The sequence below is a fragment of the Cimex lectularius genome, unplaced genomic scaffold, assembly GCF_000648675.2.
Source record: "Cimex lectularius strain Harlan isolate CLEC.00 unplaced genomic scaffold, Clec_2.1 scaffold202, whole genome shotgun sequence".
NCBI classification, from domain to species: Eukaryota; Metazoa; Arthropoda; class Insecta; order Hemiptera; family Cimicidae; genus Cimex; species Cimex lectularius.
This window is the reverse complement of record NW_019392803.1, coordinates 771,861-786,401: the sequence shown is the minus strand read 5'-3', so window position 1 is coordinate 786,401 and position 14,541 is coordinate 771,861. Positions and strand designations below refer to the sequence as shown.

The 14,541-nt window shown below is 36.9% G+C and overlaps 1 protein-coding gene across 3 annotated transcripts in view; it reads right to left on the bottom strand.

The window, feature by feature from the left end:
- Positions 1 to 4,760: 4,760 nt before the first annotated feature.
- LOC106667592 (extracellular sulfatase SULF-1 homolog) overlaps positions 4,761 to 14,541 on the bottom strand; it is a 120,375-nt gene continuing 110,594 nt past the window's right edge. The window contains exons 6-21 of one of the 3 annotated variants that reach the window (XM_014395632.2): positions 9,653 to 9,803; positions 9,237 to 9,412; positions 8,985 to 9,155; positions 8,820 to 8,929; positions 8,672 to 8,755; positions 8,460 to 8,613; positions 8,259 to 8,399; positions 7,846 to 8,197; positions 7,619 to 7,792; positions 7,272 to 7,562; positions 7,110 to 7,216; positions 6,864 to 7,048; positions 6,393 to 6,524; positions 6,084 to 6,275; positions 5,806 to 5,887; positions 4,761 to 5,015 (exon numbers count right to left, since the gene is read on the bottom strand). In XM_014395632.2, coding sequence (XP_014251118.1) covers positions 4,913 to 5,015; positions 5,806 to 5,887; positions 6,084 to 6,275; positions 6,393 to 6,524; positions 6,864 to 7,048; positions 7,110 to 7,216; positions 7,272 to 7,562; positions 7,619 to 7,792; positions 7,846 to 8,197; positions 8,259 to 8,399; positions 8,460 to 8,613; positions 8,672 to 8,755; positions 8,820 to 8,929; positions 8,985 to 9,155; positions 9,237 to 9,412; positions 9,653 to 9,803 — 2,605 coding nt within the window. In that variant the 3' untranslated portion in view covers positions 4,761 to 4,912. The remainder of the gene's footprint in view (positions 5,016 to 5,805; positions 5,888 to 6,083; positions 6,276 to 6,392; positions 6,525 to 6,863; positions 7,049 to 7,109; positions 7,217 to 7,271; positions 7,563 to 7,618; positions 7,793 to 7,845; positions 8,198 to 8,258; positions 8,400 to 8,459; positions 8,614 to 8,671; positions 8,756 to 8,819; positions 8,930 to 8,984; positions 9,156 to 9,236; positions 9,413 to 9,652; positions 9,804 to 14,541) is intronic. The other 2 variants (XM_014395633.2, XM_014395634.2) reach the window with 2 other exon arrangements.

Genomic DNA, 14,541 nt, shown 5'->3' with positions numbered 1-14,541 from the left:
AAAACTAATCCATTATCTTACAATTAATTAAGGTTTTTAGTTGAAATGAAAAAGTTAGTGTCACGAGGGGGATTCGAACCCACGATCTTCTGCTAGATACGCCGCTGCTCTGCCACTTGAGCTATCGTGACCTCGATCCACTCGGACACTAACTTCCCATCTCAACCACACCTTTTGAATTTTCCCTCCTTTTTGCCATTTTTCAATTAATCCATTATGCTGATCCATCATTTTAAAGCCTATTTATCTCGCTTTCTTTCTCTTACGATCCTTTTAGTAAAGGTTGTCCGGCGCCTTCAAACAAAATGATGTTTAAGAACGATTTTCGGCAAATTTATTTCTATCAGTTTAAACTTGGGCGAAGTGCGGCGCAAACCGCTCGAAACATTAATTACGTTGTAATTCAGATGTCGTGAGATGCGGTCGGGTGTGATGTAGGTTTCAGAAAAACATTTTCTTTATCGTGCCAACGTTTCGATCTTTTATTGAGCCCTGAAGATGATCTCAATAAAAGATCGAAACGTTGGCACGATAAAGAAAATGTTTTTCTGAAACCTACATCACACCCGACCGCATCTCACGACATCTGAATTACTATCGATTAACGGTCACTAATCTCTACACATTAATTACATTTGTGGACAAGGAACCATAAATGAATCCACAGTTGGTTTCATAAATTCCGTAATGAAGATTATGACCTCACGAGGAAAGAGTCATTCTGCTGTTGACAACTACCCGTTAAAGGCTGTAGTTGAAGCTGACCCCACAGAAATCTCGGAAGAACTTGGTATTGACCAATCCACCATCGTTCGCCGTCTGGAAGGTGGAAACTATTGAGAAAAAAAAGAAGTTCGCCAAGTAGGCTGAACGTCCGCCAAAAGGATCTCATGTATAAACTCTGGTCAATGCTTTCCGTACGCCACAAAAATGATTCATTTCTCAATCCTATACGTGTGACGAAAAATGTATATACGACAATACACAGCGTTCTAGACAGTGGATAAGAGTGAAAAACCAGAGCACTTCCCAAAGTCAAGCTTACAACCAAAAAAATTATGGTCACTGTCTGGTGGGTGTGGGGCTACACTGCTTCAAGAGCACGTGGCGAGAGGACTTGAAAAGTTAAGCGGGTAGAAGAGAGTGCGTTTGATTTTGTGTATCGTTTAAATAAATTAATTGTACAAATCAGTAGTGAGTGGTTACTCAAATCGCCTAAACTCCTACATTGTTGACCCCGACGTTAAAGTCAGCCTTCATGGCTCACAACTCAGAAAATTGGACTACCGTCTTACCTACGGTTTTATTGGGACTGCGATGTTCATTCAATGATGAAGTACAAGCGTCCATTGCGGAACTAGTATACCGTACTCCATTACGTATTCCTGGCGATTTTTTTGAAGAGCACTTTTCTCAACCAAACTCAGATCTTCGTACTTCTTAGCCTAGTCAGCCAATTATGCTTTGCATCCAATAATCTTAAACCAAGGCAACCAGAGCACACACAACAGCCGAAAACCTTTATATACAAGGACCTCCATAGCAGTTCTCATGTCTTCGTCCGAGTAGATCGTATACGAGCTTCCTTGAATAGACCATATCCTGTCTTGGAAAGGCACTCTAAATTCTTCAAGGTGGAAGTAAAAGGAAGAAGACTAATATTTCGGTAGATAGGCTTAGACCTGCATATATATTAGCCGACCCTGGGAATCCACATAAACGACCCAACTGCACCGACAAAAACACCAATTGATGAAGAATCTACATCATTATCAGCAAGTAGAAGATCAGGACGCTGTACCCAGTTCGTAAGCTGACCTGGCCGCTAAGAGGGGAGTGATGTGGGGCAACACTGGTTCAAGAGCACGTGTCGAGAGGACTGGAAAAGTTAAGCGGGTAGAAGAGAGGACGTTTGATCTTGTGTATCGTATAAATAAATAGTTGTAAAAATCCGTAGTGCGTGGTTACTCAAATCGCTAAACCCCTACATGGTCATCTGAACGATTTCTTCATTAGAGCTTCCTCAGTCCGGGTGAAACCATCACTGTTGAAAAGCACTGTGTGGTGGCCACCTGCTTTACCACAGTACCCGCTAGGTGTCACTACCAGTTCTGGAATGGTTTCGCCCTCCACTCTGCAACCAATCAAAGTAGAGCCATTTCGTATATGGCCACTGCCCCACTGACTTCAAACTCCTCAATACCTATCAACTTTTTTCCAGATTCCTTAATCACACGCTCAAATCAAGAGTCAAGCCTCAAGACTTCTCAACTCTCTAAAACTTTAGCCTTATCCTTCAGAATTGCAGGACTATGAAGTTTGCTATCTCGGGCAGTATGTTCTGCTTCTTTTTTCTTTTTTTTTTGCGTGTTTTCAGATCCATGGCATCTGAGTTTTTAAAAACAACATGTATCATCTCATTTTCTTTTCCTCGTTTCGTTTTAACTTTTTTTCCATTCAGCTTTTCTTTCTTAATGTGGTTTCATCATTTGATCGATTGTAAATAATTTATATTGCAAAGAATATATAGCCATTACTGTTTGGTATATTTTTATTTGTATCATATATTATTTATTTTTAAGATAAGTCCATGTAACAGAGACTTTTTTGAACCTTTAAAATAAATAAATGAAATAGCATTTCAACTCATTCACTCATTCTGATTGAAAGCTTAAGCTACCAACACCAGAAAAGGAAAAAAATAACTGTCAACAGAAATAACCGTCCCCACGACTGACCAATGAGCACTATGCCCACTAACGAACACCCCCAGCGACAAGCGACGGAACAATTCTATGTACACCCTGCTCTGTCAAAGTGACATAAGGTTCCTCACTGAAGATGGCGCAATGTTGAAACGCGTTTGAATAACTCAAAAACCTGTGAGTAAGTGACCCCGTGACTGCAAAAAGTGATAAGCTCAATTCTGTATACACATGCAGATTTGAACTTATATAAATCCAAATCCAAAACCAAAATAAGAAAAGTTAGAGTCCTAAGCAAAAAAAAAAAAACTTTTAAAAAATATGGCAACATAACTGAGGCCATTCAACATGTATTCAAAGCTCAAATTCTCAAAGCCATCAAATACAGCGTTTCTTCTCAGCAAGACAGAGGAGTGCTTTTTGCACTTTCTACAAATTATTTAATTAGCTATCCGTTAGAAAAATTATTGTCACAAGCGGTATTCAAACCCACGTCTCCAACGAAGAGGCAAACCTTTGTCACATCAATATAGTCCTGAATTTTAAAAGCTTTAGAAGAAAAAAGAAATTTATTACAGATCGGGAACTTATCCATGAAATCTTACTGCTACAAACCATACAATTTAAAACTCCAAAAGGCCTAGAATGTAAAAAGACCATTGTGCCAAACACTGGTAAATTCAAGAATATACTTTGTGCTACATCAGTGGTGATGCAGGCTTATTTCTGTTGACAGTTATTTTTTTCCTTTTCTGGTGTTGGTAGCTTAAGCTTTCAATCAGAATGAGTGAATGAGTTGAAATGCTATTTCATTTATTTATTTTAAAGGTTCAAAAAAGTCTCCCTTACGTGGACTTATCTTAAAAATAAATAATATATGATACAAATAAAAATATACCAAACAGTAGCCTGCACAGAGCTCAACCGACTCAAATTCTAATCCCGATGACCAATTTCTTACTAAATTTGTAATCTCTGAATCCGAAGAAGAAAACCCACGACAAGTTAGAAAATTGGAGGAAAAAATTATCAAAGCATCCAAGCCATCATTAAATGATCCCGAATATATTTTTAATTTCTTGTGTGCATTTTATCCTCTTTTGACTCATTGTAGGTTAACTTCGAATTTTTTTTAAATCTGAAAATAGCCATAGATCCATACTCCTTACTATATGACGCCACACGAAGAAAAGATATAAACTTTTATTTTATTAAACTATTTATTTATTTTAAAGGTACAAAAGGGCTTTAAGCCTTTTTACAATTACAAAATTTAGGTTTAGGTTTCATGTGTCAGGTAGCTGAAGCTTGTGGGTTCGAATCCCGCTCATGACATCAATTTTTCTTCTCAACCTTCTTCGCATAAAAATTGGAAATAATAACTTTCTACAAATGTTATATTGTATTGTTCTAAACCGTTTTAAGGTGTCAATAAATCTCACAAATAGAATAAAGAAAATTTAGTTATTTTAATTCTTTTATTAGGTATAATAAGATAAATAATATGTATATACATTCTAAGACTTGTTTTTGTTTTGTTTTTTGAACAGCTCACAGAGTTAAACAAAATCTTTTCCATTATCTAGCTCAGTATACATTAATCCTATTTATTTATTTTTTTTGTTAAATTGTAAATAACATAAATATTAGTTTTAATGTACAGTGTTTACAAAATTGAGTATATCATACAATATAATACAAATAAATAATACTAAATAGTTATATTTACAGCAGTAATATTGTTCTGACTGCAAAGCCACAAATCCAGGTAACTAACTGAAAGTTTACAAAAGTTTCTAGAAAATAATTAATTACAAAGTTAAATTTAACAAAGTTATTATTTAGGATTACAAAATATGGAAGTAAAGCTTTTTTTTCTCAATACTCATCGAGCGTCATGATACAAATTAAATCGCAAATAAATTAAAACTTATTATACCAATTATTTACATATAAAGACTTGTAGAATTTTAAAATCTACACTATTTCCGCAATAAGTCTTAGTAACAATAGGCACAGACAATTTGTTTTCGACTAGTTGATATACAATCTATCTTTGAAGACCATGCCTATTTATATGAAACAAAGCAAGTTTTATTTTAAAAATTCATACTAAAAGCGCCTAATTTTGTATTGGATTTTTTTTTTACCCCAGGTGTGTTTCATTTTAGAAAAAAAAATGTATCGGTGAGGTCCTAAAAGCTGAATCACTCAGCCAACTGTGTTAAAGTTGTTTTGTGTGTCTGCTGTAAAAGATTGTTTCGTCGTTTGTTTTTCCACTGAGGGCCGCCGTGCCTCCTTCTCCACTCCCTGAAAAAGGAACAAATTAATAACAATTATCTCGTATTTAGTCTGGTTTGAAAGAGAGAGAGAAAAAAGGAATATATATGTAATGTCCTGTTGTCATGATGATGGCAGGTGATTGTACTGGTCACATATCCGATATCAAGGAGGCAGTGTCAGACATGATATGAAGTATGAACATTATCAGACTTGATATTTTAATGTAACAACTTATAAAATTGAATCAATAAAATATAAACATAATATTGTATATTGTAAAACTAATTCTGTAATAAATTAATATTTTCAGGACATATATTTATTTTGTTTTTATATAAATTCAGTAACATTATATATATATAGCCGAAGGTTGTGGGTTCAAGTCCCGCTTGTGACACTGACTTTTTCATTTCAACCATAAACCTTACACAAAAAGATTAATTAATTGAAAGAAGTTATTTGGTCAGTCAGACCACTAAATATAATGGATTTAATTATATATATTGCAGAATGAAAACAGTGTGACTGTGTTTAATTTTACAAGGCAATTTTTTAATTTTAAAAAGTTGAAATGATAATCTTAAATCTCATGATTATTACTCATCCTAGGGTGTTCACACTGTTTGCCTTCGTTCAATTCTATAAAGTGAACAATAATAAAAAAGTCGACATCAGAAGAGTGGTGGTTGACATAAATTGGCAAACAGGAAGAGCTTACTTAAGCATGCCAGAGATGATCTAACACCGTTCAAACTATTAGGGATATCTGTGACATAACAATTTCTAATAATGTATTTTTAAAAAGAAATGCCCTTACCTATTCATAGATTTGTTTCTGAATACATTTCGCTGTGATTGCTTGACTAGACGTGAGAAGCTGTGTGGGTAAAAGCTGGGAACTATAAGCGAAAGCCATAGATAAGCACAAGAAAAAAAAATAAAAACAAGAATTAATTTAAATGAAATTTAGAGTCTGAAGAAAAGTACACATGTGTGCTGCAGTATGTTTTTTATAAGATTATGATGGGAAAAGCGAGTTAATATCGGAGCTGGTAGGTGGCATGCATTAAAAATTATAAGAAAATAATTGGTCACCTAGTCCTAAAGTGGAGTACTTTCTCCTTTTTGTCGGTTTTGGCAGCATGGAGGGAATGTTCGACGGCTGGGCAGAGCCGACTGTACAATCTCTTGTGCCACGACAGCTCTTCATGTGCTGAAGCTGGTCATGGAGGTAGGATCTCTCTTCTGGAGTCAGGTTATTTACACGGTTCCATTGTTCAAATGGATCTAAAATTAACATTTCAAGTATAAACTATACAATATTCACTCATAATTCCATCAAATTTGAGTAATATTTTAAGTTTTTTTTTTTTTTTTTAATTTTGATGCCAATGATGTTCTTACCGATTCTTAAGTTGTAATAGGTTATTAACCCAGTGACAAATTCACAATATAAGAAATTGTGTGTAGCATTTATTGTTCTTAAGCATGAATAAGTATTATTATTCGCATTCATGCAGAAACAAAATGGCCCCTCTGAAAAAAAAAAAAAATTATTTCTTATAAAGCTGCATATTGGGATGAAATATGTGGTGTTTAGTGACCATTGGTTAATGATTATTCGGAGATCGTGAGATGTGGTCTGGTGTGACGTAGGTTTTAGAAAAATATTTTCTTTATCGCACCAACGTTTCAATCTTTACTGAGATCATCTTCAGTGTAGAAGTGTAATTCACACAGAAAACAAATCCCTGAAGATGATCTCAATAAAGATCGAAACGTTGGCACGATAAAGAAAATGTTTTCTTAAAACCTACCTCACACCAGACCTCATCTCACGATCTCCAAATAATCATTAGAATAAAAGTTATTCACCAGTCCAAAATGGAGGAGTTTTCCAATGTTCGTTGTCGTGGTTGAAGCAGTTCATTTTCTCAGACAAGCATTCACTCTCGAGTTTCGCTTTTCTCCTCATTTTCCTTTCTTTTTTCCTTAACCTTTCTTCTTTGATCCTCCTTCTGTCTTCCCTCGCTGCGTCCTTTTCGGCTTTGTACGGAGGCCTAATTAATCAATTTTAAACTTAAAATGATGATTATATTTAAAAAATGCATTCTCACTTACAACTCAGGCTCGCAGTAGCATGTATCAGGAACATAGATTAACGGATGCTTCGGTTTCGACATTCCATTCGTACGCATTCCAAAATCGAAATCGTCATTCCTCGAAAACTGCAATTTAACAACATTAAACAACAAAATAAACAATAATTTTAATAAAACGTACCCCTTTGTTATTCGGTTTAAAAAAATTATCCTCTTGATCTCGAGAATTTCCAGGGACGTACAAAATTGGATTTTCAGTGAATGGATGCAATGTGTGATGGTGGCGGTGTTTGTTTTTTGGTTTCTGGCCAGAATCAGGCGCAACTGTCACTTGGATTGAAGGAGGGTTGACTTCTGCCATTCCAGTGTTATTTTCATTTTTCTCTTTAGTCATATTGTCTTCATCCTCTTCTAAACTGTGATCATAGGGCGCTTGGTGAGGTCTCTTTTCCCTCAGATGTTTTCTTATTCCCTATTTTATTTTAATGCAATTTAATAAATACAAATAGTAAGAATAAAAATAAGAACCTTTAATTTATCCAGTTGTAACTTGAGTAATTTAATCTGCTCTTCCAAATGATCTCTGCTCGCCTTCCACGCTTTTGGATCTTGGTAAATTGCATCGCTGCATGATATTTCCCCTTCTGGACTAACGGTGCAGTTTCCTTCATTCGTCATTTTCATTGTATTTTCACCCGTTTCCTATAAAAAATTCATTTTAGGAAAAAACTTTTAAAAAAATAAAAAATTATTACTTTTAAAATGTGAATTTTATCTTCTAGAACTCCCATTATGGATGTCACTTGTGAATCGATAGCTTCTGAAGTCGACCTTTTCATCCTGTTTGTTGATGGGACGCTGATTTTTTCCATCACGCTTGTTATCACTTTATCGATATCCTTTTCCATGAAGATGTCAGACAGGACGTCCATAGAATCGTCTTCCACTGCTTCCTTTTTGCCATCCGTTTTAACTAAGGTCAACTTGTGGTCTTTTGTGTTCACTTCAAATCTAAAATCCATTCTTGGTTTATCTGATTCTTTGTATTCAGTAGAACTAACCGATCTTTTTCTTGTTCTCGTTTTAAAATACTTTGGCCTCGCATCTCTATAGAAAGAAAACAAAATCGGAATGCTATGACTCGTCAATCGTAGACAGAAAAAATTACCTTATGTGAGGCTTTTGAAATCTAGAGTCATCGAGTTCCACCCTCGTGTAAAGAGTACCCATAGGTGTGAAACATGCGCATTTTTTTCCTCTTGTCGGCAAGTAGTGATTCACTCGCATCTTGCATTTGTGTTTTCTCCACCTGCAAAATATCATCATTAGTTAATAAATAATTAAGTACAGCAACTATCACAAAACAGACCTGTTTCCTTCAGATAAGCAATACCACTTCTGTCCGGGTCGGCATGGCGCCTGAAGTTCAGCCCGTTGGCACTCGATTGCCAATCGTTCCATCTTGCTAATGCTCAGAACGGGTAATATGTTATCAAGTTGTCCATCACCATTGACATCTGGAACTAAATGAAATGATTATGTTCGATGCAAAATTTAAAAAAATCCCAATGAAATAAATACCTCCAGAAGGGAGTTTGATAGAAACATTCTCTTCAATAAAATCTTTTTTTGTCTCGTTACCTTCAGAAGTGGAGTTGTTTTTATCTAAAATGTAATTTAAGAAAATAAAAATGGAAAATTTCAATGCAAACAAGCAAAGCATACATACGATCAGAATTTTGTAGCAAAGTTTGGTTCAAGTCCTTTTCAATTTTCGCAATCGATTCTCTCAATTTTGCCTCAGCGAGCATAGAATCTATGGTATCTCTCCTCCCACTACTGCAAAACAAAACAATTTAGCATAATTTAAATTGATAACTGCATAACAACCAACCTTTCAATAAGAAAAGTATCAGGCCATTTTGTTGGATATCTCATCCTCGGTTTATGCCTACGGTTCAAGAGTTTCAGGAAAGACCGGCCGTCCATGTGCGGTGGGGTGTCCACGCCGGCGATGTCAAGGAATGTCGGTGCCAAGTCGATGTTCAGCACTAACTCATCTATACTTTAATTACATCACAATTCAATTATTTCGTATAAAAACAAATTATACATATAATTTTTTTTTAAATCGTTTCAAACATACATTGTTCCAGGCTCGATCCCAGGCCCTCTGACTAGGAAAGGTACTCGAACGTCAAATTCAAAAGGGAACGACTTGCCCTTGACTAGACCGAATTGTCCCAGATGGTAACCATGATCGGACGTGTATATAATGTAAGTGTTATCCAGTTCTCCAAGTGTCTTAAGCTCCTGGTAGACCTGAATAGTTTTTCAATCATTAACTGAATCACTGGTTCAACTCTATTTTTTTTTTTTTTAACAAAATTCTAAAAGAAATTAGAACTGTAACAATGCACATTATGTACTAAAACAACAACATACAAAAATTATGAATTACTGACTGAAAATAACAATATGCGCATTGGCTACAATTTCATACTATAAACTTTTATTTGTTCAAAAATATTATGTATAATATTAAAAAATAAAAAACAATACCTTATCTACCGCATCATCTACACTCTGTAGAGTTTGAAGCCTCTTCGTCATAAGTAGGTTGGTAAACTGTCTGTGAATCGGCTGCATCTGACCCGTCACCTGGAGAATCCACTGTTTATCAGGGTTGGGCGCATAATCGTAGGACGGTGTGCTGCAATAAACAAATTTTGTAACATTAACACTGTTAATCCATGTATGTTTAGCAGCCATAATTGACCATATTAATTATTATTTTTATATAAGGTCTTGGTTGGGATGAAAAAGTTAGTGTCACAATGGTAGAAGACTTCGGTCTTTCAAGCAGATGCCATCAAGCTTGTTCCCTGGGAAATCTTAAAAGAGGTTACAATGGCAAAAAAATCCTCATAAGATTAAAACCATTAAAGCATTAGCATGTAAAAGAATCACATCAAATTTAATCAGTGAATGCATCCAAAATCTCCAAAACATGGAGAAATACAACAACCCGGTGATGTCTTGGGTGCCAGGGCATAGGGGAATTTTGGGTAACGAGAAAGCAGACTGACCAGAGGAGGATCCGCAAGACCATACATAGGCCCCCAAACCTATACTTCGGATAACAAAAACAAATATAAAATCCTCCATCGCAGAATGGATTCAAACAAAACAAAAGGTGAAGTGGATAACCTCTAGTAGTGCTAGACACAGTAAACTTATGATGAAACAACCCTCACCAAGGCTGGCTAAATCACTGCTGCAACTGGAGAGGGCTAAACTCAGAGGAGTGATAAGACTACTAACCGGTCACTGGCATCTGAGAAAACATCTACACAACATGGGCAAATACAACGATGATCCCATCTGCAGATTATGTAATGAGAAGGAGGAAACAGCCACCCATATCATCTTCGAATGCGAAGCAACAGCTCAATGGAGATTTAACCTACCATACAGAAAAAAACTTAGGGAATCAAATTGCAGCAGCGACAGTCGACCTAATACTTCTAAGGGAAGAATTGAGTCTATTGCACTGAACTAAGGAACTAGGAAGGTTCAATACGCCGCTGCAGTGCCTGGGGTGATCCTTATCACCATACCATATATACCGTTATCCATTGCGCAGTGGCTTTGAAACCACAGGCGCTCCAGGGTCTGATGATCTGATGATTGAAAAAACGAGAATGGGGACCCTTGGCAGAAGTACAACAATATCATCGGACACCCATAGCACAAGTACCACAGGTAAGCATTTCTCAGCGGACAGTTTTGTCCACTCCCTGATAGCGTCACCGTATTTTTCCAGGTAACAATTCCATCCACCATTGTGCTGAAACAGTAATTTTGTCTGGGAATATACATAGCGCAGTGTATAAAAAATGATGGTCTTTGCCTAGGATTAGCCGCGTCATAGGCGTGAAGGTCAGGCGAAGTTGGTGGTAAGTTAGTAAAAATTCAACACGAGTTTCGCAAGTTGCTAAAAAAGAAGTATAAAGGCCAGAATAAGAAACAATTAAGATGGTGACATTTTGTGAGGTTATCAAAGTATAAAAGATTTCTATAAAACATTCTTGCAAATGAGCAGTTTGATATACTCGGTTTGGCGTTATCAGAAGTAAGTCTATCACTTTTATCTGATGATGTATTAGCAATGAGTAAATGAGACGGTACAGAAGAAAAAGTAATAAGGAGCTAGAACTGACGAATGGCAAACGTTTAGTTGGAGTTCGCCCGACAATAAGATAATTGTCGTTATAATGAGGATGTCAGCAAAATGTTCTAGACGACAGAAATGACCCGTTTTCCGTCTTTTTTCTGTCCAGCGTCTACCGTCTAGCCCCGTTGATAGCTTTTATCGGACGAACGGTCCAGACAGGAAGAGAGGTCGTATGAAGAACACTGGAAACCGGTCCTTTCCTCAGGAGTTGGAGCTCGTAGGCCCCCTTCTCTCCTTACACCTCCGTCTGGCTGCGGTTTCGCAAATCTCCGGCCGTCGGGACTTCTTAAGAATGGGCTCCATTCCCGTCATAACAGCCCTCGATGCTCTGGAATTCTCCAGTTTCTATCAAAAGTGTGTGAAAAGTCCTTGGACGATTCGTCCTTTTGTACCGTGTACCATGTCTTCTTTACGTACAAAGATTTTTTTTTGCGAATCGAATGCTGGCTTGTAGCTGAGAGTTGATGCATAAATAAAGTTTTAACGATAAGGAAGATTTTTTTTACTTCATTAATTTTATCTACAACTATATATGGATTGTACGCAACCAGCACATTGGATTTCAATTTATGTTAATGGCATTACGGGCGTTATAGAGAAAGCTACCCATTGGCAGACGGTCTGGATTAATAAAATGATAATCATTTAAGAGGTCCCTTATCCATATTCTTTTCAGACGTTTACGTGGTGATTGTGGGGATTGGAGTAATCGTATTTGTGTATTAGTGTGATTTTGTAATTTACTATGAAAACGCCTGTAAAATGTTTTGATGGATGAAAACACTGTTAGCATGTGAAGATCTCTGCAAAATGTTTTATTGTTTATGGAAAAAGGAGCAGAAAAAATTAGTCTTAAAATTTTAAATTGAAAACTTTGTAATTGAATATTTGGCTGATCCATTTGTTGCACCGTACATCCAACTAGGTTTGAGTAGGTATATCAAAAGTTTTGAATTTAATGATAATTTTGATTGTCGGTTGAGTAGGTAATGAAGCAATTTAAATCGTTTGTTGAGTGTATTTTTAATTGAGTGTATGGATTCCAAGTTAGTCATCTATCAAAGGTAAGTCCGTAATAGTTAATTTTGTCGGATTGATGAACAGGTTCATCGTACAAGCTAGGACAAGTCTAAAGACGGAGTGTAAAGGTTGTGACTTTGAGGGGTTAAACTTCATTTTCCAAAGATTGGTCCATTTTTCAATTGTTGATATATGGTTTTGAGGCATAAGTGAACATTGTATAGAAAAGGGATGACTTGTTAATTCATCTGCGTAAGTGGCGGTATGTGCTCATTTGTGGGCATATCAGAAGTAAAATCAGAACAACAGCGGAGCTGGTATTGACCCTTGTGACACTACCCATTACCCAGGCAAAGTCCGATCATCAACTCTGGTGCCCGGGGGTAAACAATGATGGAGGTAATTCCCCCAACTTACCATCCTATACCCTATCCTCTCCTTATTTTCCTTTTCCTTCCCCCCCCCCGCTTTGGCAGAGGCTTCCTGGGTTACTGAACCCGCACCCCTCAGGCAACAGGTGCATCAGTAGAGGTTTTCGTATGAACTCGATCAATCCTACCTTAAAAATAATGTGTAGAGATTAGTGGCCGTTAATCGATAGTTATTCAGATATCGTGAGATGCGGTCGGGTGTGATGTAGGTTTCAGAAAAACATTTTCTTTATCGTGCCAACGTTTCGATCTTTTATTGAGATCATCTTCAGGGCTCAATAAAAGATCGAAACGTTGGCACGATAAAGAAAATGTTTTGCTGAAACCTACATCACACCCGACCGCATCTCACGATATCTGAATAACTTAAAAATAATACTGAACCATAGGAGTAGAGCGTCCAAGCGACTCTACAAAATGAGGTTGGACACGTGGTGGTCGTGGTTTGCAAACAAATTGTACCTTAGCTGGAGGTACCGGCCAACCGGAGCCTTCTCTACCACTCCGGGGGTGGTAAAAGGTACGGCTCAAAGAAACCACAAAACTGCCTTTTTCAAGGCACATGTATGGATTTGTCCTTTTCAGGGCACTTCTAATCTTGACTAGCATGGCACCACCTTGCCAAGGGATGTGACAAGTCCAAGCATGTAAAATCTTGCTGGTTCTCTTAAAGAGAACACTGGCCGTCTGAGAAGTCCCCTCGGGGATAAGTCCGGAGGTTAAAGATCCTCATGGGTCTCAACAGCCATGTGTAAGGAGGGTAACATCCGACCCTTGTGGCACACCAACAAGCACTTCTTCCATCTCAGCAGTCTCCGTACTCTGATTTACTGCGAAAAATCTCTCCTTAAGGTGTGATGGAATAATCACATAATAGCCCTGCGGTACAAATAATTTTAATTTGTATAATAATCCCTTATGCCACACATTGTCGAAAGCCTGCCTCTTGGAATACTCCATTCGCGTGCAGTTTCTGCTCGAGACCGAACGTAATAGAATGTTACTCTGTGAAGTTGACGAGTAATGGAGTGATAGGTTCGAAAGCCAAATAGATGGTCTGGTAAGATGGTGTTTGAAGTAACAAAGAGATAATTATTTTGAAAATTAATTTTTCGAATAATTTCGAAGGAATGGGTAACAAACTAGGACGATAGGATGACGGGGAGCTTAAATTTTTATGGGGCTTTGGATTCATTTTAATGTAAGAATCTTTCCATTAATTGGGAAAGTTCTCAAAATTGCATTAAATAAAGAAGAAGTTTATTTGGGAAGTTCTTGAAGTTATCCAATCATGACCAGGTGATTTTTCTTAGGAAACTGTCGTATTTCTTGTGATACTTGTTTTGGAGTTATTGGTTTAGGTGTCTAAAGGTATAGCTGTTATCTGTGAATTAGTGAATCTGATATAAATTTTTCGTGTTCACTATCGATTAAGTTATGAGGTTTGAATACCTCGGAGAGATGTTTCGCAAATGAGACTTTTTTTACTGGAAACGATCCAAGTTTTCCTTACTTCGTGAGAGGAGTTGAGATAACGCTCTGAGGCAGGATAAGTTTAGTACTTCGCCACAGGTTCCAATCCTCTGTTGGCAAGGTTTTTAAATGTGTTTGGTATGAGTAAGGAAGATTAAATCAAACTTTATCGGTTCGTTCTAGCATTCTGACTTTCTATCTTCAGCCTATAGTTGTTTCTGCTTTTCAGATTTTTTTTATCATTCTGCTGCAAATCTGAGAATAGATCGGATGTTTCCATTTTGGCATCA